Genomic DNA, 22,833 nt, shown 5'->3' with positions numbered 1-22,833 from the left:
GGTTGTAGGAGAATATCGGGGTCATCCGATATTGAATCTTGGGCATGGATCATTATAGAGAAACTCGTCTTTATCTTGAGTTCGACCTAAATAAAACTTGACTATATTTAATGCAACTTTTATTTTGAAGTTTTTCTTTAATCTTGATTAGCTTAGGATTCATATCAAAATTCTAAAAACAAAGATATAAAAAAAGTAAAAGTAATATTTATAATTGGGCGGAAATTGCTTAGTATTTATATTAAACAAGGTGGAGCAAGAAATTGGACAGAGACAAGAAATATAATCTCGTCCCATCCCGTCCCCGGTCCCCGGTCCCCGACCCCCTTTATGTAACAGAGAAAAAATGTTCTCCACTCCCTTCCCATTCCCCATCTAAACGGGGAATCCTCGGGCACAGGTCCCGCAAGTAAAATGTGAAAACTAAATAATAATGACAGAAACAATATCTTTTACCCAAAATTCAGAGCATAGGAGACAACATTTGAAACCTGATGAATCAAAACAAGATAAGACTAAGTTAAGATTTAAACCTACCGCTATGCTTCTGTGGGTTCACAGTTCTTCAAAATGGTGACAAAACTGTTGCCTTTCTCCTTCAAGCCAGCTTCAACAAACGCATTTACAAGCCTGTTACAAGCAGAAACATCAAAATCTCCACTACTTGATTGTTTCCATTGATCAATAACTTCACCAATTTCCTTCAAGTGATCAAGCATCAGGTAACAAGATAGAATGCAAATGTAGTTTCTGCTCGTCATTTTTTGCTTTGTCATCCTTAATGATCTCCAAATCTCATCAACTTTGTCTTTGTTTCCCATACCAGCATACAAGATAATGAGGAGGTCGTATGTAATCCATTCTCGTTGCGTAATGCCACTCTCAGACTCGACTACGGAGTTCGACTCGGAATGCAGTAGATGAGCTGATGTAATGTATATGTTGACGAGATTGATATATCGCACCCAGACTTCATTTGAATTGGGGTTGCGATTCATCTCATCGAGAATCCGTATAACGCCATTGATATTTAATGTTGCAGCTAGAGAGCTGATCCAAAGATTATACGTGAAAATGTCAGGATGAACCTTGCTTTGTTTCAGGTCGTCGACAATCGAGGATACCTTTTCTACTTGCCCGACCGATGTGTACAAAGTCATCATCTCATTGAATGGAAGGGCAGTGAGAGGTATACCTGACTCCTTCATTTTTTCATAAAGAGTTTCTGCCTTTTCAGTCAATTTGGATCCCGCAAATGAGTGAAGGAGAGCAGTATAAGTTTCACAAGTTTTGGCGTCGATTGGCAGACCTTCAAAGTATCGTTCAGCAGCATCGATACCGAAAACTTTCGTCATCAAGTCAATGCGGATTGCAAAGTCAGAATCGGATAACTCGTTTTTGTTATGAGACACCATCCATTCTAAAATCTGCAGGCAAGTAAGGTAAAGAGATTGTCAGTTCATTGTAAATAGAGAAGATGGCATAAAAGCCCCTGATCAGTGTTCTACAGATTATGAGCCAAAGAAAATGACGGTGTTCTTCTAACCATTTTCTTACCCTTTTCACAAATGAGAAATAAGGAAGATTTTAGCAGACATAAAATTCAATTTCACTTGTAGTAGTACAATGCAACTTGAACCCTTATTCTTGAATATGAGCATATAATTATATCATTAGTAATTTTATGCAGCCGTGTATGCTTTACAGGAACATTCAATGAAATTCTTGAACCACTTAATTGAAGTTTTGGAATATGTGAGCTATGTTCTTGAAGGATTAAGGGAACCCTGTGAGATCCCACCTCGGTTGGGGAGGAGAACGAAGCATTCTTTATAAGGGTGTGGAAACCTCTCCCAAGCAGACGTGTTTTAAAAACCTTGAGGGAAAGCCCAAAAGGAAAAGCCTAAAGAGGACAATATCTGTTAGTAGTGGACTTAGGGCATTCCACATGGTATTAGAGCCAGACACCTGGCGATGTACCAGTGAGGAAGCTGAGCACCGAAAGGGGGTGGACACGAGGCGGTGTGCCAGCAAGGACGCTAGGCCCCGAAAGGGAGTGGATTGAGGGATCCCACATCGATTGGAGAAGGGAACGAGTGTTAGCGAGAAACGTTGGGTCCCGAAGGGGGTGGATTGTGAGATCTCACACCAATTGGGGAGAAGAACGAAACATTCTTTATAAGGGTGTGGAAACCTCTCCCTAATAGACGCGTTTTGAAAACCTTGAGAGGAAGCTCGAAAGAGAAAGCCCAAAGAAGGCAATATCTGTAAGGGGTGGGTTTGGGCTATTACAAGAACTCTCAAAATATGAGCTACAACTTTCTATTTCTCATATTGACCATAAATATACTTTTTGCATTTATCTCATTACAAAACATTTGTTGAGTATATCAGTTGTGGAATTTCTCTCCTCTATATGTGGCATAAAGGGCAAGATTGAGACCGTGGTACTTCGGCAGGGCAAGATATGGGCCATATCACTTTGAGACTAAGACTTACTGCTGCAAATATCCAAGCCTATCAACACAATGGTGTCTACTCCAATTAACTATGGTCCCATTAATTTGTCTAGAAATTGTAATGGCCCGGCAAATACTGTCCTTTTTGGGCTATCCCTGGAGATTTTAAAACACGTCTGCTAGGGAGAGATTTTCACACCTTTATAAAGAATGTTTCGTTCTCCTCTCCAACCAATGTGAGATCTCATACTCCACCTCCTTCAGGGCCCAACGTCCTCGCTGGCACTCATTCCCTTCTCCAATCAATGTGGGATCTCACAATACACCCCCCTTTGGGGCCAACATCCTCGCTGGCACATTGTCCAGTGTCCATCCCCCTTCGGGGCTCATCCTCCTTGCTGGCACATCGCCCAGTGTTTGGCTTTGAAACCATTTGTAACAACCTAAACCCACCGCTAGCAGATATTTTCTTCTTTGGGTTTTCCCTCAAAGTTTTAAAACGCATCTACTAGGGAGAGGTTTCCACACCTTTATAAAGGAAGTTTCCTTCTCCTCTCCAACCGATATGGGATCTCACAATCCACCCCCTCAAGGCCCAGCGTCCTCGCTAGCAAACACTCCCCTCTCAAATTGATGTCGTTCCTCTCTCCAAACGATGTGGGATCTCACACAATATTGTACCAGCTCTTAATTTTGCCCCATGTTACCAACGCCAGTTCAACAACGTATTGGCCACCCCTCTCCTTGTACTGGAATTTGCTCTCTCAGTTATGGACATTCTTGGGAAGGAGTAAAATAAAGCCTTGTCTAAGCATGCCAACTAAGCACATTGCATAAACCTCTTCTCCTTCATCTAGTTATCTAGCTGCTAAACCATTCAAAGTTAGGGACCAGCTCCAATTCTATCATTCTCAAGTTTACAATACCATTTAAAGTTTTTGGTTACTCAGATTCTCCCTCAAAGATATATCTGAAGCCCTATCTTTCTGCCTTCAATACATTGCTTTCATTGATAGACAATTTGATGAGAAACTCAATGCCTACAGAGTAAGGGCGAGTTTAGAAGCATCCTTATTGCACTCAATCAACTAGGTGTTTTCTTCCACTATCCTGTCCTTGGCTTCATGGCTTCATGTTCATCAACAAAACCCTAAACCCTAAACCCGTGTGTTAAAAAGAAACACCAACAGGTGATTTTAAAATTAAGATGAAGAAGAAGAAATGAATTTTCATTAATAATGAAATAATACAAAAGGTATGAAAGACAATAAAATACCCTAGAAGCTAATATAAAAGCAACCCAATAGTTTCAATATCAAAAAAGACAAATAATAATAATTACAAAGACGGGTTCAAGTAGAAGTTAATACAGCTACCCTCACCCAAAATAGTAGTTTTTAACAAAGCATTGGTCCGAAAAACTGTAATAGCCCAAGCCCACCGTTAGCAGATATTGTCCTCTTTGGGCTTTCCCTTCTGGGTTTCCCCTCAAAATTTTAAAACGCGTCTACTAGGGAGAGGTTTCCACACCCTTATAAAAAGTGTTTTGCTCCCCTCTCAAATCGATGTGGGACCTCACAATCCACCCCCTTTGGGAACTAACGTCCTCATTGGCACTCGTCCCCCTCTCCAATCGATGTGGGATCTCACAATCCACCCCCCTTCGGGCCCCAGCGTCCTCACTGACCCTCGTCCCCCTCTCCAATCGATGTGGGATCTCACAATCCACCCCCCTTCGGGGCCCAACGTCCTCACTGACACTCGTCCCCCTCTCTAATCGATGTGGGATCTCACAATCCACCCCTCCCCCTCCACCCCTTTTGGGACCTAGCGTCCTCGCTGGCACTCGTTCCCCTCTCCAATCGATGTGAGATCTCATAATCCCACATCGATCATGAGATCCCTTCGGGGCTCAGCATCCTCGTTGGCTTACCGTTCAGTTCCTAGCTCTGATACCATTTGTAACAGCCTACACCCACCACTGGCAGATATTATCCGCTTCGGCCCGTTACGTATCGCTGTCAGCCTCACGGTATTAAAACGCGTCTACTAGAGAGGGGTTTCCACATCTTTATAAAGAATGTTTTGTTCTCCTCCCCAACCGTGTGGGATCTCACGCTCCACCCCCTTAGGGCCCAGCATCCCGCTGGCACTCGTTTCCCTCTCCAATCGATGTGGGATCTCACAATAGTTCTTTCCTTTCTTTCTTTCTTTCTATTCACTAAAATCTTCCGTGCATGACCTGTTTCAAGACATCTTTAGTTGTCTTGGGACAACACTGAAGGCTAAAGCTTTTGAGCAAAAAGAACCACCTAACAAAGGGTGCATGTGCAAATTATATGAGTATTTGTATAGCTTGTATCAAACTCCAAATGTTTGATTGGAAGGCGCAAACATTTTGGTTCGTAGACATACAAATCTTCTTGTTTTAATATTAAAAATAAGGTTAGAGAGTATACTTCACTCTAGAAGACTTAACTAACTACACTATAGCTAAGAATTACAAATACAAACTCCCTCAACAGTGTTTATACAGATGACGAGTACATAAGTTCAATTTTACATAGAAGACAGCTTACACTTCACTCCAGCATTTTTATTTAGCTGAAAATTTTCCAAGCATTTGTCCACTTTCATTTATATTCGTGTTCATTTACATAGAGCTGCACATTTGATTTGATTTCATTGAGAGTTACCGCAACAACACTAGTCCTTTTCTAATAAGGATTATCCTTATCTTTGTTTACATCTCGGATTGGAACAAATTACCATAATTCGTCTCCACCTAAGGATTCGGCAACATTTTTTACAAATTTTTCGAATGGAGGCTCGAGCACAAATCAAATGAACCAACTGGATGCAGATAAAAAATTGATATCTTATCCATATCCAAGCATATATAAAATAAATGATTGATTCCAAAGAAAAAATTTAGAAGATTCTGTTTTCCAGAGTTACAATTATCCATTAAAGAACCACAGAAAAAATTTCTCCTCATTTTATAACTGTCATTTATCATCTGATAAATACTGTAAGAAGCAAGAAGAACACAGATAAAACATTACCTCAAGAGCGTGCTTATACCGCTGAAGCCTTCTGAGTTCTTTGGAGATGTTCCGAAGCTCAGTGATCGTAACTTGATTTCCCTCACTCGTCCATCTCTGAATAACGTTGATAGCACTTCGCTTGGGAAGTCTGAGCCGAAATATTCTGCTCTTCAAGTCATTGATTTCTTCAGAATTCACTGATTCATCAAGAGATTCACTCCTCAGTGCTCCATGAGAGCAATAGTTCGAAACACTGGCTTCGTTGAAGACCGGGATCGCTTTGAAACTTTGATTTAAGAAGCCTCTATTCCTGAATTTTCTAGGGTTCAGATCGATTTACACAAATCCTCAAATAACGAAGAAAGAACGAAATTGCATGGAAATTAAGAACAGCCATACTTACCGATTTAAGGAGAGGAAGAGAGAGCGAGAAGCCATGGAAATGGATCCTTCGCTTGGTGACCCAATCTCCGTTTAGCTGATTATCGAATCCGCCACGAGTTTGTAGGCTTTTGAACACTTGGGAGGCAATTGGCGTAGAGAGTTATTAACATCAGCCTCCCACTCTTAAAAGCGTGGTTAAGAAGAGGTTTCTACACACTTAGAAGAAATGTTTCGTTATCCTCTCCAATCGAGATGAGATCTCATATTTAGAGTGTCCATCAAAGTCTTCCATGTAAGTTTCAGGATGATCATCATCACGTATACGAGGAATCCATAACATCAAACCGTGAATCAAAAATAGTGATGAGAATTTGTTTTCTACGATAACAAAACAGTAATCTACTAGTCACGTTTTCTTTTCGTGAGAATGCCATAGGACTATAGATCTTGTATCACTCCACATGGTCGTATGAATCTGCCTTACATCTCGGTTCCTCATTGTTGGATCGAATGAGACCTCAGTACAAGAAAAGTAATACCGTGAGAGAATGGTGAAAAGAACCCCATTAACCAGTGAAATAAAATATGAAATCGTAAGCTTTGAAGCAGTGAGAGGAAACACTACTCCTCACTTCACAAACTTTCACACTCACAAGGATTGGAACGGTAGACATTGGGCCGACTTTCGAGCCCAAACCCCTTGTTTATATAGGTTGGGTGATCTCAGAGGCTCGCTCGAAAAGGCGATCACTGTGTTGTAAAATATGTAAGTCAAACAAATAATACAGTATTTTAGCACTCTCGTAAGTAACTCTAAGTTTGGTGGACACAAAGAAATTGATCTATTAGAAAGTTTAAAACCTTTTCATTTTTCTATGGTTTGTAACGGTTTAGTTATGTATTGTAACAGCTCAAGTCCACCACTAGTAGATATTGTTTGTTTTGCTCGGTTACATACCGTCATAATGAGAGAGTTTTTCACACCCTTATAAAGAGTTCTGTACCTCTCTCCAACTAATGTGGGATCTCACAATTCACCCCATTGAAGCTAGCGTCCTCGCTCGCACACCACCCGGTGACTAGCTTTAATATCACTGTCAAAGTCCAACCCCACTGCTAACACATATTGTCCGTTTTGTCCCGTTACATATCGTCGTCAGTCTCACAGTTTTAGAACACATCAACTAAGGAGAGGTTTTCACATCCTTACCAGAAATGTTTCATTCTCCACCCCAACTAATATGAGATCTCACGTGTGTTTACTCCACCGTCAAAAACCATATAAAAATTAAGTATCATAAAACATTCTTAGAATCACTCTCATTCGAAGATCTCGACATTCATGTAGTCCCGTAGCTAGTAAAAACAAAGCCAATCAGACAATAGATATCATCACAAGTTTAACTCGACCAACTCGACCATCAACGCAATTAATCACGATGGATATACAAACATATGATATCATCATAAAATCATTCGAAAAACTCGAGTTCATATCCAGATTTCCTCACTCACTCTAATGTTCATGATATTCAAGTAAATCTGGGCAGCCATTTTCACAAACTTCACAATAAACATTATGAACTTAAGAGACCTCTCAGCTTTCCAAGAGTTCCCATGGACATCCCCATCTTCAGAGACGTCTCACAAAAATGGATATCAACTATGATTGGAGCTTCTCATCAGAAACCCCCCACTGCAAGAAACTGACCTGTTCATACTCCCCTCTGATTTCTCCGAGAAATTCCCATTTCTCTGCTCCGATTCACCTTCCCAATCCATTTTTTCATTAACAACACCAAGAACAGAGCTGATTTGAAGAGCAGAGGGCAAATCTAAAGACACCGATCTTCTCATCGCCTGATTGTCACTTTCTAAATGGATTTCATCTTGTTCTTCGTTTCTCGTGGAATTTTCCCCTGAATTGGCGGCGTTTTCTTCTTCCTCCTGTAAATTCGCCATCTGGGTTTCGGCCGGAGGCGGTGTCGGTGTCGGTGGAGCGGAGTGAGCTACGACGGGAGCGCGGCACATGGGGCAATTGGTGTGGGATCGAAGCCAAGTATCGATACAGGGGAGATGAAAAGCGTGGCTACATTTTGGCAAGAGTCTTAAAGTTTCATCCTCTTCGAATTCGCTTAAACAAACAGAGCACTCTGTTCCGTCGATCAAACCCTCGCCGGATTTGAATTTGCAGACGGCGATGGTGTCGATAACAGCCGGCGGGAGGCCGATGGTACGGATATACCAAATGGGGTGATCCAAAACAGGGCCGTGGTGGTGGAGGTGGTGGGTTGGGGGCGGTGGGGAATCGAGGCGGCGGATCTGTCTACGGCGGGCGGAGTAGAAACGGGCGTAGACGGCGTAGCAGAGGACGAGGAGGAAGGTAAAAGAGAGGAGAGCGATGGTTAAGGTAACCAAATTGGAGAGTTTATGCGGCGATTTGGCGGCGGAGGAGAGATTGAAATCGTCAAAATCGGGCGGCGGGATTGAAGTAGAGATGTAAGAACAGAGTGTAGGGCATTTTTCGAGGCAATCGGAGGAGCAGGAATCGGAAGGGTGATCGAGGCAGTATTCAGGGCAGAATTTGTTGAGGTCTTCGTCGGCGTCGTCGGAGAGAAGCTTTCTGGAAGAGAGGAAATCCATGGCGGATTTGAAGAACAGAGGAGGTGGAGATTGAGAAGGCGGCGGCGGTGGATGGAGAGGAGTGGTTCATGAAAGTAGGTCACCGAAAGCTATGAATGTCTGGATTGGATGTTTGTTTGTTATGAATGTTGACTTTTTTTTGGCGGTGGCAATGGATTGAATCAAGGTTTCTCTCTACTAATCTATTATTTGTCACCGGCCATGAAACAAGAACCAAGAACATCACTACCGTTCTCGATACCATTTTAGATGAACACGATGAACAAGATAAACACGACTCTCCACAGTGATATGATATTGTCCATTTTGAGCTGAACATAAGCTCTCGCGGTTTTGCTTTGGGCTTCCGCAAAAGTCCTCATACCGAGATAGTATTATTTCATTATAAACCTATGATCATTCCCTAGATTAGCGGAGGTGGGACTTTCATCCAACATAATTGAGATCCTTATAAGCCAAATCTTTTTAATAGATCATTGTGGATAATTAACCCGTTTCAAAAACTATATCAACTCTGGTCAAAATGGGTTTGTCTAAGGATGTATATCATAAATATTATGCTATCAACTCAGTACTGGTGCATATAAGTGAGTTTCGTGTGTGTTTGTTCGGTGATACGTAAGTGGGTTTTGTGTGTGCGTATGTGAATTCAATTCTTCGTTACATTTTAACGTTTTTCAATTAAGAATTAGGTTAATTAAGAGAGAAAAAAGTCTAGATTTCTACCAACATTGAGAATATATGTGAGTTCCCACATTGATTGGAGAAGGAAATGAAGCATTACTTGTGTGTAGAAACCTCTCCCTAGTAGACGAGTTTTAAAATCATGAGACTGACGGTAATACGTAACAGGCAAAAACGGACAATATCTGCTAGTGATAGACTTAGACTGTTACAAATAGTATCAGAGTCAAGCATCAAACGGTGTGTCAACGAGGATGGCCCCTAAGGGGTGGATTGTTAGATCTCACAGCGGTTGAAGAAGGGAATGAAGGTATCAAAGCCCGACACCAAACGGTGTGTTAGCGAGGACGTTGGCCTCTAAGGGGGTGGATTGTTAGATCTCACATCGGTCGAAGAAGGGAATGAAGGTATCAGAGCCAGGCATCAAACAGTGTGTCAGCGAGGACGCTAGCCCCTAAGGAGGTAGATTGTTAGATCCCACAGTGGTCGAAGAAGGGGATGAAGGTATTAGAGTCCGACACCAAACAGTGTGTCAGCGAGGACGCTAGCCCCTAAGGGGGTAAATTATTAGATCCCACATCGGTCGGAGAAGGGAATGAAGGTATCAGAGCCAGGCACCAAACAGTGCGTCAGCGAGGATGCTAGCCCCTAAGGGGGTGGATTGTTAGATCCCACAGTGGTTGGAGAAGGGAACGAAGGTATCAGAACCAAGCATCAAACGGTGTGTCAGCGAGGACGCTAGCCCCTAAGGAGATAGATTGTTAGATCCCACAGCGGTCGAAGAAGGGAATGAAGGTATCAGAGCCCGACACCAAACAGTGTGTCAGCGAGGATGCTGGTCCCTAAGGGAGTAAATTATTAGATCCCACATCGGTCGGAGAAGGGAATAAAGGGTATCAAAGCCAAGCACCAAACAGTGTGTCAGCGAGGATGCTAGCCCCTAAGGGGGTGGATTGTTAGATCCCACAGCGAAGAAGGGAACGAAGGTATCAGAGCCCAGCACCAAGGGGTGTGCTAGCGAGGATGCTCGTCTCAAGGGGAGTGGATTGTTAGATCTCACATCGATTGGAGAAGGAAACGAAATAGTGTGAAAACCTCTCTCTAGTAGACTGAAATCCGACATCAGTTGGAGCTGGAAAACGAAGTATTCTTTATAAGAGTGAGAAAATCTCTCTCTAATAGACGAGGTTGACCACGATACGTAACGGGTCAAAACCGACAAGGAATTGACACATATTTAAAGCTTAAAACACTAAGAAACCCACACTTAAAAGCTAATATTACCAATACATTTGAACTTGGAAGTAACCCCAAAAGCGAAACTAAATTAGGGCCACAAGGCAATCAAATTAAGGCTTGTAAGCAACAACAATCCACCATATTTCATCATCTTCAAATCCTCTGACCCTTTACTTTCTTCTGTTCATCCGCCGTCTCGTCTTCGGAGATCCTCACCGGAGAAGCCGCCGCCCGCCGTCCGTCATGTCGTCCAACTCTGGTCATTTCTGGAGCTTCACAATCCTCAGATTCCGAACCTTGCTTCTTCAACTTTCTCATAAGATAGACACCTCCGCCCCCGCCGGTGGGTTCCGTCGTCGTCCGGTATCTGAGCCGCCGCAGAGTTCCTCCATTGCCGTGGTTCCGTACAGCTTCCGTTCCTTTGGTCTGTCGTCCCTCCTCAGATCTTATTGTCCCAGGTTAGTTACTTCGCTTTAATGGTGGCCTTTTTTATTTTTTTATTAGTTAAATTAATAAAAATACTCCTAATTTTATAATCACCTTAAAAATAGTTTAAATAATACTATTAATAAATGATTATTTTAAAAAAAATACCTTTTAATTTTTAACCCAATTTTAAAAATATCATTCATTAATATTTTTTCTTAATTTTTGAAAAATATTTTTACTGTTAATAATTTATTTAAAAAATACTCGCAGTATAATACATTTAACCTTAAAAAGAAAGAATATATAATTTTTTAATTTTTTTTTAATTTCATAGACCTTTATTTAAAAAGGCTTATTTTTAAAATACTTTTAAAAAATTTAAAAATATTAATGAAATTTTTGAAAGTTCTATATTTGAAATATATATATATATATATATATATATATATATATATATATATATATATATATATATATATATATATATATATATTTGTATAGTTTTAAGATATTTTGAAAATGAAATATTAACGTTTTATCTAAAATTAAAATAATTTTTTTAATACTTTTAAAAAATTTAAAAGTATATTTTAAATTCTTTTTAAAATTTTAAAGATATTATTGACATTTTTAAAAGGTGGAATGGTATTTTAATTTTAATTTTTTTATATAAATGAAGTAAAAATATTTAAAAATAGCTAAACTATTTTTATTTGGCATGTTCTTCTTTTAAATTTATCCTAATAGAGTTTTAATACATAAAAATAATTCTAAATTATTTTTTTTAAAAGTTTATTAAAGATATAATTACATTTTTTTTATTTAATTAGGTGAAACCCACCAAAGTCCCATTTTCTCGTCTCATCAATATTCTTTCTTTACCATAATAAAATTTTATTTTTATTTTTTATAATTTTAATTTTAATTTTCATCGACGAGTCATTTTTAGCTAGTATTCTATAGCCTACTCGAAAACCCATTTTCTTTAATTAATCGAAAACTACGATACAAATTACTAATATTATTTTCCAAATATATATATTATTATTATTAATATTTGCAAAATTTAATTAAACATAAGGTCGAATTTCTTCTTCCCTAGTTGGTAAGTCAAAACATTGAAAATTTAAAATGAAAAAATCTTTTTTTTTTTTTTTGTTTTTTATTTTCTCTTAAATTGGACTTTACATTATTTTATTTATTTTAATTAATTATTTATTATTTTGGATTCAATGAATTTAGGGCAAAATGGATATTTGGGTCCCTATTGTCTCTCTTGGTACCTAGTTGGAATAAATGGCAAGCTCTTGAAGGTATATATTTCTATTTATTTCTTCAAATATTATTTTTTTTTCTTTATAAATAATTATTAATTTTAAAAATACCATTAAATTTTTATATTTGGTCTAAAAAATACTTAAATACTTTTATGATTTGTTTTTAGATGAAAATGTATTTCGTTACAAAAAATATTTTAAAAATATTTTTAAATTTTAAAAAATTTTATTAATACCCTTCGACTTTTGTAAACGGACTTTTAAAACAGTATTAACATTCTTAACATTAAAATAATAATAATAATAATAAATAAATAAATAAAGGTTTTATTATCCGTGTAACACCTATTTTAAAAGTGTTACATTAAATAATTTTAAAATTAATTAATTAAAGTAAAATTTTGAAATAAATATTATCAATTTCCATTTTTGAAAAATTGAAGGTTATTTTTTAAATTTAATAAATTTACATTACATTATTCAAATATTTATATAATAATACATTTTTTCAATATAAAAAAAAAATTATTTAAATAATAAAAATTATAAACGAACTTCTACTCAACTTTACAGTCCTGATTCTTCTGACCTTTCATTATTCTTTCATTATTTAGTTGATTTTTCTAACGCTGTCCGACACCCTTTACTGATAGCATACTATAAATTGATGTGTTATCGATATTGAATGGTTAGATGAAGCGGAAAAGGTGATCGAAGAGGCGGAGAATGCAGCAGAAGTAGTAGAAAAGGTAGCGGAATTAACAGAGAAGGTATCAGCAGAAATTGGGGAGACACTTCCTGAGAAGAGTAAGGTGAAAGAAGCAGCTGAAGTGGTAGAGAAGTATTCCAAGGAAATTGCCCATCATGCCCTCCTAGCACAACACATCCTCCACAAGGTTCCCTATTTATTAATTATCCGCTATGCTAAATTAATAAAAATTACCCTTAAAAAGTAATTTCCTCGTACCAATGGAGAGAGTATTACTCTCCTAGTCTCAAAATGCCTCGGCCTCATACCAATGGAGAGAGTATTTCTCTCTCACGGCTTTGATAGTATTCCTTAATTATATAGACTCATGATCATTTCCATTCATCAAACACCCTAAGGCTCTTGTGGCTTTGGGGTTCCCCAAAGAGCCTCATCCCAATGGAGAGAGTAGCTGCTCTCCTGGCCTTGCTTTGAGCTTCGTTACAAGCCTCAGGTCTCGTACTAATGGTCCCAAAAGACACCTCAAGTCTCATATCAATGGAGAGAGTACCGTTGGATGATGGAGCTAATTTAGAGAATGATCATGGGTTTATAAGTGATGAATACTAACTCCATTGGTACGAGACATTTTGAAAAAACTCAAAGCAAAACTATGAGAGCTTATGCTCAAAGTAGACAATATACCATTGTAGAGAGTCGTGTTTTTCTAACAAGTACCTCTCATGACTTTTCGATAGTATTCTTTGATTATAGACTCGTTAACATTCGTTAAATTAACCAAATGTAGGACAGTCATCCATTCATTCCACACCCATCCCACCTGTGGGACATTCGAGACATTCGTTAAATAAATACTGGTATGATGATATTGTCCACTTTGAGCATGAGTTCTCATACTTTGCTTTGGACATCCCCAAAAGGGCTCGTATCAATGACTTTCATCCAACACCTTCCCATGTTAAATGAACACAACTCTCCCGAATCGAATAAAAGTTTTAAAAAAATAATTAAAAAACCACAAATTATTATTAATATTATTAATTTCTTTCAATATTTTGATTGTAGGTGGAAGAATGGAAGCAAAAGCTAGACAAATCAGAGGCAGAAGAATAGTAAATTAATTAAATTAATAAATGTTTTTATTTAGTTTCTATTTAATATAATTTATTATAATTTCTATGTAAAAAATAAATAGAATCCTCAATAAATTAAAAAAAAATACTTTATTTCCACACTAGACTGAAATTCTAAAACTCAGAACTGAATAATCATAATCACAACAAAAATCGAATAATATAAATTTAATAAATAAAAAAAAAAAAAAAACAAAATTCCCACCATAATCTAAAACAAAGCAGCAGCAAAAATCCCAACACCAACAGCCATAGATCCAGCAAATCCTGTACCAATAACACCAGCGCCGCTCTCCGCCGGTGCAGGCGCTGAAACAGGGGACGGTGCAGGGGCCAAAGGAGCTTCAGAAACGACCGGGGACGGCGCCGGCGCTGGCGACTTCGAGTGGGTGTGGTGGTGCCCCGCCATTGCCGGAGAAGCTACCAAGGCAACGAGCAAAAGAACAACAAGGAAGCTTCTGGAGGCCATCGGAAACAGAGCAAAACAGAGCAAAACAGAGTAAAACAGAGCAAAACAGAGTGAAACAGAGGAAGTTGGTTGATTTGGTGAAGAGGGAGATGGGGAGGGAGGGGATTTATAAGGGGGGGTGGGAGAGATTAGGCCGTTGGATTTGATCGGAATTTGGGGCGGAAGGGATCTCGAGGAGGAGGAATGGACGGTGGGGATTGAGTGAATTGGGATTTTTTTGAGGGTTTTTAGCGTTGGGAGTTGTAACGGTCGAGTGATCGACGGCTATGGTTGAGTAGCCGTTGGATGATAATGGCTGTCTTGGTAAATGAAGCCAATAATGCAATCTGTCACAGATTCATTTCTGTTTTTAGAAAAATGAAAATTTGAATTTTTGAAAAAAAAAATGAAATGCGTTTCTTTTATTTGTCTTTTTATTTAAAATTTTGAGTTTATCCATTAAGTAATTTTAGAAGAAAAAAAAAGTGCTTTTAAAAGTTTCCATAATTTAAAAAATATTAAATATTGTTTTTGTATTTTAATTTACGAAATTAATAAAAAATACTCGTCACTCAAACAAAATATATTTTAAAAATTTTAAAAATTTTAATAATATCTTTTCAACATTTTTATAGTTAGTTTTAAATGAAAACCGTTAATAATTTGTTTCAAAAATATTATTGAGTTTAATGGCGGAATTTAAAATATTAATATTATATTTTTAAAATATTCCGTTAAACTTTAAAAAAGTTACATTAATATTTTTATAAAACAAATTAAAATTTTTGGAGCTATTTCTATCTATAAATATATGAAAAATAATTTTAGAAGAAAAAAATTAATCTTTAAATTTTTATGATTTTTAAAGCGTTTAGATGTTTACAAAATATCAATGAAATTCTTGTATTTTAATTTTCAAAATTTATAAATAAATAATATTCCTAAACTAAAAAAAATTCTAGATAAAACGGTTAATATTTTGTTTTAAAACTACATTTAAAACCTTCAAAATAATTTTAAAAATACTCTTTTTTAACTTTTTAAGTCTATTTCAAAAATATTATTGTGCTTTAAAAGGCTTCACTAACACCTTTGAAGTTTCTTTGTTAGTACATTGACAAAATTATTAGTACCGTAACGTTTTAAAAATACACATAAATTTTAAAAATGTAACATTAAATTTTTAAAAAATGCCATTTTAAAATTTTCTAAGTTAATTAATAAATATATCCCTTTAAAAAAATATCTTTAGACTTTTAAAAGTTTTAATAATACCCTTAAAATTTCAAGAAAATCACAAAAATATCCTTAACGTTAGTTTTGGATGAAAATCATGAGTAAAAATACTCTCGAACTTTTAATAGTATTCAAAAATACCATTGAATTTTAATATCATTCAACTTTTTAAAAAAATTCAAAAATATATTTACCGTTAGTACTATACTTAAAAAATATTTATAAAATTTTAAAAGCAGTATTAACACTCTTTAGATTTATAAAAAAAAAATTGTTAAAAAGAAATATACCGTCAATATATAGACGAAAACCATAAATTACATCAAATGCGTTAATGTTATTTTTGTAAAGCTCATGAGTATTTAAAAAATGTGGTACTAAAACGGTAAAGGTATTTTTAAATTTATTAAAAAAGTTTAAGAATAATAATAAAACTCGTATATTTTTAAACACTATTCAACCATTTCTATGGAATCTTATGTGCTATGTATTTTTATATTTTTTTAAAAGTTTAAAGATAATATTAAAGTTTTTGAAAGTTCATGAGTAATTTTGAAATAAAGGCAAAGTTTAAAGATATTTTTATGAATTTAGTCTTTTTAAATATTATATTGATAAATATACGTGTCCAATATGTTCGTAAATTTTTTTAAAAAAATGTTAATACAAAATTGAAATTAAATAATTTACTTGATATAAAATCAAAAGCTTAAAAATTTATTAAATATACAATCTACTAGATATAAACACGTGAAAATTTAGGAACCAAACAGAAACTTTTTAAAGTTTAGAGGTTAATCGACAAAAATTGAAGTTCATAACATTTAATCAATGATAAAATATTTAATAACATGGCAAATAAAAAAAAAAAAAAAAAAAAAAAAAAAAAAAACAAGTTATCAAAATTGTCAACTCAATAATATCGTGTCATTACATCGAGACTCAACTAATCAATATTACATTATTAATTAAATTTTAGGAAGAATTTTGATGATAGAGGTCATTATAAGCATGGAGAACTATAGAAACTTTATTTATATCATGAGCTAGTTTATTTATTATAGGTTTGTTTGTCAATAATGTAACAATCTCTAGTTAATTTCTAAATGAAATTTCTTTCTAATGCAATCAAGGGAAATGTGATAGAGATGAATCTAGGATCGAAGGCATAGTCACTTTGAACCTCGAAGTCATGAAAGTGATTGCCCAACTGATAGTTAAGAATCTATGATCGAAGGCATAGTCATTTTGAAACTCGAAGTCATGAAAATGATTGCCCAACGATAGTTGGAAATCCTCTAAATAGTCTATATTAATAATATGCTGACATTAATCATACCTACGACATGACCTTGTATCATTCAGCTCAATCCAATACAAAGCACGGTCTAATATGTTGTATCAGTGTGAGTGACCATTATGTTCTACCAACTACCTACTCGTACCAATTCATTGTTACAAGTTTAATTAGTTAACTCCAAATAATCTCTTCGCAGTAACCTAATAACGAGACTTAAAATCAATAAAATTTATTACACAGCCAATAAACTGATTAGGATATTAATATGTTTATAAGTTATATGTTTTTCTTCCTAATTAGAAAATACTAAAGACACAAGAATGCTATATAAATTTAAAGTGGTTGGAATAATACATCATAGGCATTGTCATACAAAAATTCTAGAAAACAAACAAGACTATCTAAATTACAAATTTTCCTGAGGACTTTAGATATCTAGGCATCTTCCCGCTGCATTTGAGCATTGTAATGGCACTATTCTTCTCTTTCTTCTTTGTGTAGCCGAAGTTTTTAAGAAAAACAGATGTAATTTTCAGGGGCATGACACAACTCTCTCTAAAGAACTCGACAAAATAGTCTTATAACTTCGAGAGAAGGGGTGCCTCCTCACAAAGGGGGACGCAGTGACCAGGCTCGAGCAACTATTTACCAAAAACACAGGTCTCTGCAAAGTCGTAAGACCATATATGAAGGCCAACGCCTACCCACTCCAAGGGAAAAGCAAGATATCAGTAATGTGATGTATTTAACTGTAATATTTCTGATGGCCTTCAGCTGCCAATTTCAGGAAATTCGTCCATCGACTTGAGCTTCTCAAGGATCAAAATTTCTTGCTTTGCATCTAGTAAAGCATGGAGTCAAGAACTCAACAACAGACGGTAGCTTTAAGCAAAGTGTACACAAAATGGCATGAAGCAAAACAATACCCCTAATCTTACCACTTTTTATGTTAAACAAAGAAGAATGCAAGAAGTTAACAGAAGAAATGCCTCACTCCTAACATGATTCCTAAGCAACGTTCTGTTTTGAAAGACAATATAAGAACTAGTCCATTGAAAACTATAGGATAATTCCAAAAGATAGGTGCACTGTTTAACCACAAACTGAAGATAATATTCCATAATTTAGCTCCTATAACATTTTTCGTCCCAAGTTTTGCAAGGAAATAGTCCTATTCTAGCTTTATATATTTGAGTTAGGATGCATGACACAGTAACAATTATAAATTTAAACTTAGGAAGGAAGGAAGGATACATTCCTCATCTGGGTTCTCGGTAAAATTGGAGTGCAAGGCATTCCCAACACTATCCACTAAAGCTGAGGTCGTCATGGATGATTCGATGCACAAAATAGCCGTAATGGCATCGAGCCGAGTAACCTCATTTCTAAACATGAGCCGTGCATGTGCTGCAATGTCGATGGAGAGGAAGCATTAGACGAGATGAGAATTTGTCTAGGAAACAGTGAAACATTAGACAAGAACAAACCTTGTGCTAAACGTATCAAACTTTCAAGCATGCGGACCGTTGTCCTGGCTGCATGATTAAGAATCTAGAATTAGAAGGATAATTAAACCAATCTCGTAAAAATAGATCCTTTTCAAGTGAGACCTGCATTATCCATTGCTGATCTTCTTTGAAGCTGATAGTAGCTTGAAATAATTTGTTCAGCCTCCTTGGTCAGGACCGGTCTGAAGTATCCTTTTACAAATTGGAGGTATCTGCAGAATGTTTAAAATAGATATGTTAGCTTAAGCAGTTCCTCCTTAAAGGTTAGATCACTGAAGATGGTCGTCAGGTTGTTCAGATCCAAACATTGAATTAGTGTAATGGTTTCGTGATTGAAGTTTTTAAATATTGTTTAATAGATCTAAACAGAAATCAATAGTCTGACAAATTCCCGTTTGACAAAATGTGCTGAAAGAAATTAAAAAGAGTTGAAATTAGATACAACCATTTTTACATTGTGTTTGTTGTTTTATGATGTAACTAATCATACAATCAGAAACACAACTGATAGATTAATGCCTTCAAAAAGGTAATACTAAACTGCATGTTTATAAATAGCTTTCCAGAAAGCGTCTGAAAGTAAACCCTAATCCTATAGACAGCTTCCAAACGACACCACTCTGCATAGACTAAACATGTTCAGTATGCCAAATGTTCGGGAGTTCCGCTATTCAATCCTTTTCCTTCTTCTTGTTGCTGTATATCTCGTTCATACACATCTTCTCTTTGTTTCTCGAGCCTATAGTGAGTTACAGACAGAGTTCGAAAAGGTCAAATCTTTGATGACCATCAATTTGTTAAGGTCGAGTTTGTTCAACCGACGACGAATGTGGTACTTGACTTCTGTCTATTCCCATGACACCCTACCTTCTTTGCCCGCCAATTCGGGTGCAAAGGTGTGCCACAAGAACAATGGTGAAAATTGTGAAATCCCACATTGGTTGGAGAGGAGAACGAAACATTCCTTATATGGGTGTGAAAACCTCTCCCTAGCAGATGCGTTTTAAAACCTTGAGAGGAAGCTCGGAAGGGAAAGCCCAAAGAGAACAATATCAGCTAGCGGTGGGTTTGGACAGTTACAAATGGTATCAGAGCTAGTCACTGGATGGTGTGCCAGCAAGGACGTTGGGCCCCCCAGGAAGGTGGATTGTGAGATCCCACATTGGTTGGAGAGGGGAACGAAGCATTTCTTATAAAGGTGTGGAAAAACCTCTCCCTAGCAGACATGTTTTAAAACCTTGAGGAGAGGCCTGGAAGGAAGAGCCCAAAAAAGACAATATCTACTAGCGGTGGGCATGGGCTGTTACAAAAATGGACAGAAGTTGAAGCAGTCGGCCAAATAGAGACCCCTGCAAGAATAAGACTGATACTCCAGTTGAATGTTGAAGGCTTAGAGACTACCTAGGCATTAGGAGTTGAACCAGATGAAGACAAATGAGACACATGTAAACTCATCCATTCATCGATAATCAGTTCACATCTTACTAATAATACTTGGTACTAGAAATAGGACTGGTATGAAATCAAAACTTGGACTATTTTCATTTCAATATTGGTTAATAATTCCCCTGTCCGGACTCTAATTTAGTAATGAATGAAATTACAGCAATAATTTATCCTACCATTGAAATTCAAAAGGGAAATCAAATATCATTGTGAAGAAAATCGTACCTTCGAAGCATAGTAAGAGGCCAGTTACTTGAAAGATCATTATCACGCTTTCCCTTTTCTTGTTGGCACTAAATATAAAGATCATTAAACAATTAGAAGAACAACAAAGAAAAAAGAGTTGATAACATAGAGAGCAGATTACCTCGGAGAGAATATGTGATGAAACAACTGCATCCCATTCGGGATTTTTGGTATCTAAAAGCACAAGGACGATATCAAATCTGCTCAATAAGGGTCCGGAGAGTGTTGTATTGACAGAGAGAGCTAATCATGTCAAGGAAGACCAAGTACTTCTATCTAACGTAGATACAGCTATGCAAGCACACAAGTATGAATGCACAATTCAAAAGAGAGGGTGTAGGAAGTGAAAATAAATAATATTGAAGTAAGAGCTACAGATATCGTTAGTACAAACAGAAATAGAGAGTGTGGGATTTCTTTTTCAAATTTACTATAAGTCTCTAATCCATCAGCTTAATCGTTATGGTTGAGTGGTGATTTAACATGGTATTAGAGCAGGAAATTCTGTGTTCATATCCTTGTAATGTCATTTTCTCCCCGATTTATATTGATTTCCACCTGTTGGACTTTCTACAAATTTTCAAACCCCAAGTAAGAAGTATTAAAGTACAAATATAATTAAATTTATAGTAACTCATCAACTTAAACTTAAACTTCTGGGTTGAGTAGTGATTCACTAGTCATATGAACTATTTCTCAATCCAAATTCCAATAGGAAATGAAATGATTTCAAGTATTTTCACCTTAACATTTTCAGAGTTCTAATTTTGTATTTGAAAAGTACTGTAGTATCGTTTACTTCTTTGAATAATTCATCTGACAATGTAATTTTTTTTTTGAAAGAGTACCTCTCGAGGTGCTGTCATCAAAGTAAAAATTCAATAATTCATCAATTCATCAAACATGATCACATTGATTTTCTTCATTGAAATAACTTCTTATTCCCATACATACACACATATATATATATATTGAAAAGTACAGTGGCTCAAATAGAAGCAAACCATTTCTTTGCCTAATTTTTGAAGTTTTGAAGAAACTTGAAGCAAAATTTCGGAAACATAAATTAGACTCGTGCAAACATAAATATCAAGGGCTTTTACTTGTAAGGGATTCAAATACATGTTCAAGCAGCAGGAGGGTGAGCTTTCCTTGTGAGGCTGCATTAGAAAAAAAATAAAGAGAACAACGAAAGGAAGAGAAAAATGCAGGAAATATAAACAATTTTATAAAAAAGATGAAAACAAAAATGAGAATAGCAATTATAGCCTCTCCAATGTGGCTATCATTCCCATCCCAGCAACAACCAAATAAGTAAGCCCAGCAAGTTTGTGCTATACAGGAACCACACTTTAAGATTGTTAGACTAAGCCACATAAATAATATGAAAATGATACGTTGTTCAGGGTCATAATGTCCTTTAGGATTTGTTGCGCCAAATACTATCGTTCTAGTACTGAGAGTTGTTACAAGACCAGCCTAAACAAAGAAAAAGGGATAAGAACGTAGGAGAAAGAAAATATGTAAAAGAGTCTTCATGCATTAATACATACATCTTGAGTAGAGTAACTAAGCAGAAATAAATATGCAGGAAGATAACTACTGGGCCGGCCTTCTAACTTGAAAGCGGCATGGCATGACAGCAGCTTACAAACACCACAGAGTTGTCATATGTTTATATGCAGACGTAATGCATCATACTTTTTGGTCCTACTTAAACGTTCAACTGTTCTGCTTACTTTTCTTTATCAGTTTTATTGAAACAACGTAAACAGAAAATATCAAATTCTGTGGCTAACCTTCAACTTAATGGTGCCAAAATTATTGCAACTTATTTTAGATGGAATTAATCAAGTTGTTAAGCCATTCATCCTTAGTTTATTTTAGTAGAGTTTTTGTAGGAGCTATTTATAAGATTTATTTTTGTTTAAATAGGAGCCCTCCACTTAGTAAAACACAAGCCACAGTAAACCGTTCATTATTTCAGTTGTCTCTGTATTATCTTCTTTGAGTAATAATAATTTCATATTTATTCACACTTTTGAGCGTGAGATATTGTGACAGTTGGTATCAGAGCCAAGTTGATACGTTTGATATTATTACTCAACGAGATGAATGGTGAAAATGCTTCTATGGGTATAGCTATGGAAAAGCTGGTTGGCAATAATTTATTGGAAGTTATGCATGGAAGCTTATCTACAAGAGCAAGATTTGTGGGATTTAATTGAAGGTAATGACACAGAAATTCCAGCAGATACTCCATAGAATGCAAAATTACGTCAACAATGGAAGATCAAATGCGGAAAAGCCTTATTTACCTTGCGAACTTTGATTAGCAAGGAGTATATTGATCATGTTCGTGATTTAAAGTCACCAAAGCAAGTATGAGATACACTTCAAAAGTTGTTCACTCAGAAAAATACCGCTCGACTGCAATTTCTAGAGAATGAACTAGCTATGGTAACTCAAGGTAATTTTTCTGTTGAAGAATATTTTTTTAAAGTGAAAAATCTGTGTTCTGAAATTTCAGAATTAGATGCTAAGGAACCAGTGAGTGAGGCTCGATTACAGCGTTATCTTATTCGTGGATTACGGAAAGAGTTTGTGCCCTTTGTTTCCTCAATACAAGGGTGGGGAAATCAGCC

General features: G+C 36.3%; 4 protein-coding genes across 13 annotated transcripts in view; 1 reads left to right on the top strand and 3 right to left on the bottom strand.

Annotated features, from left to right (window-relative positions):
• Positions 1 to 431: 431 nt before the first annotated feature.
• LOC111811100 (Tetratricopeptide repeat (TPR)-like superfamily protein) lies at positions 432 to 6,067 on the bottom strand. Of its 2 annotated transcripts, none has more exons than XM_023697830.2 (3): positions 5,910 to 6,067; positions 5,525 to 5,816; positions 432 to 1,427 (listed from the first exon to the last, which is right to left on the bottom strand). In XM_023697830.2, exons 1-3 carry the CDS (start codon positions 5,942 to 5,944, stop codon positions 540 to 542), a joined length of 1,215 nt encoding a protein of 404 aa, XP_023553598.1. In that variant the 5' UTR covers positions 5,945 to 6,067; the 3' UTR covers positions 432 to 539. The 2 variants fall into 2 exon arrangements, with proteins under 2 accessions (XP_023553598.1, XP_023553597.1); XM_023697829.2 differs by having other exon boundaries at positions 5,525 to 5,825; positions 5,910 to 6,064.
• A 1,183-nt stretch (positions 6,068 to 7,250) lies between these two features.
• On the bottom strand, positions 7,251 to 8,895 carry LOC111811891 (E3 ubiquitin-protein ligase Os04g0590900-like). The gene has a single exon (XM_023698942.2). It carries the CDS (start codon positions 8,531 to 8,533, stop codon positions 7,550 to 7,552), a length of 984 nt encoding a protein of 327 aa, XP_023554710.1. The 5' UTR covers positions 8,534 to 8,895; the 3' UTR covers positions 7,251 to 7,549.
• Positions 8,896 to 10,587: 1,692 nt separating this feature from the next.
• LOC111811900 (uncharacterized) lies at positions 10,588 to 14,202 on the top strand. The gene is made up of 4 exons (XM_023698953.2): positions 10,588 to 10,914; positions 12,128 to 12,198; positions 12,856 to 13,058; positions 13,937 to 14,202. The coding sequence occupies exons 1-4, from the start codon at positions 10,700 to 10,702 to the stop codon at positions 13,982 to 13,984; spliced, it is 537 nt and encodes a 178-aa protein (XP_023554721.1). The 5' UTR covers positions 10,588 to 10,699; the 3' UTR covers positions 13,985 to 14,202.
• A 2,999-nt stretch (positions 14,203 to 17,201) lies between these two features.
• The window catches only part of MCM9 (minichromosome maintenance 9), a 30,724-nt gene continuing 25,092 nt past the window's right edge, over positions 17,202 to 22,833 (bottom strand). For 6 of the 9 annotated variants that reach the window (XM_023699004.2, XM_087118006.1, XM_087118003.1 and 3 more), the window contains 7 exons: positions 21,586 to 21,667; positions 20,310 to 20,431; positions 20,168 to 20,235; positions 18,599 to 18,708; positions 18,476 to 18,523; positions 18,243 to 18,395; positions 17,202 to 17,829 (listed from right to left, as the gene is read on the bottom strand). In XM_023699004.2, coding sequence (XP_023554772.1) covers positions 17,759 to 17,829; positions 18,243 to 18,395; positions 18,476 to 18,523; positions 18,599 to 18,708; positions 20,168 to 20,235; positions 20,310 to 20,431; positions 21,586 to 21,667 — 654 coding nt within the window. In that variant the 3' untranslated portion in view covers positions 17,202 to 17,758. Of the gene's footprint in view, positions 17,830 to 18,242; positions 18,396 to 18,475; positions 18,524 to 18,598; positions 18,709 to 20,167; positions 20,236 to 20,309; positions 20,432 to 21,291; positions 21,349 to 21,585; positions 21,668 to 22,833 lie in introns of those variants that run through there. The other 3 variants (XM_023699006.2, XR_015411930.1, XR_015411931.1) reach the window with 3 other exon arrangements.

This window comes from Cucurbita pepo, chromosome 15 (genome assembly GCF_057944985.1).
Source record: "Cucurbita pepo subsp. pepo isolate OVF chromosome 15, ASM5794498v1, whole genome shotgun sequence".
Taxonomy (NCBI): Eukaryota; Viridiplantae; Streptophyta; class Magnoliopsida; order Cucurbitales; family Cucurbitaceae; genus Cucurbita; species Cucurbita pepo.
The sequence above is the reverse complement of the archived record's forward strand: the minus strand, read 5'-3'. Positions and strand labels throughout refer to the sequence as shown.

Excerpts from the sequence above, each read along its gene's own strand:
- LOC111811900 (XM_023698953.2), top strand. The coding sequence starts at position 10,700 with ATGTCGTCCAACTCTGGTCATTTCTGGAGCTTCACAATCCTCAGATTC. Across the intron at positions 10,915-12,127 it reads CTCAGATCTTATTGTCCCAG|GGCAAAATGGATATTTGGGT; the intron begins GTTAGTTACTTC and ends CAATGAATTTAG. Across the intron at positions 13,059-13,936 it reads CACAACACATCCTCCACAAG|GTGGAAGAATGGAAGCAAAA; the intron begins GTTCCCTATTTA and ends TTTTGATTGTAG.
- LOC111811100 (XM_023697829.2), bottom strand. The coding sequence starts at position 5,944 with ATGGCTTCTCGCTCTCTCTTCCTCTCCTTAAATCG. Across the intron at positions 5,826-5,909 it reads CTCTTCCTCTCCTTAAATCG|AAAATTCAGGAATAGAGGCT; the intron begins GTAAGTATGGCT and ends TCTGAACCCTAG. Across the intron at positions 1,428-5,524 it reads GGTATAAGCACGCTCTTGAG|ATTTTAGAATGGATGGTGTC; the intron begins GTAATGTTTTAT and ends ACTTGCCTGCAG.
- LOC111811891 (XM_023698942.2), bottom strand. The coding sequence starts at position 8,533 with ATGGATTTCCTCTCTTCCAGAAAGCTTCTCTCCGACGACGCCGACGAA.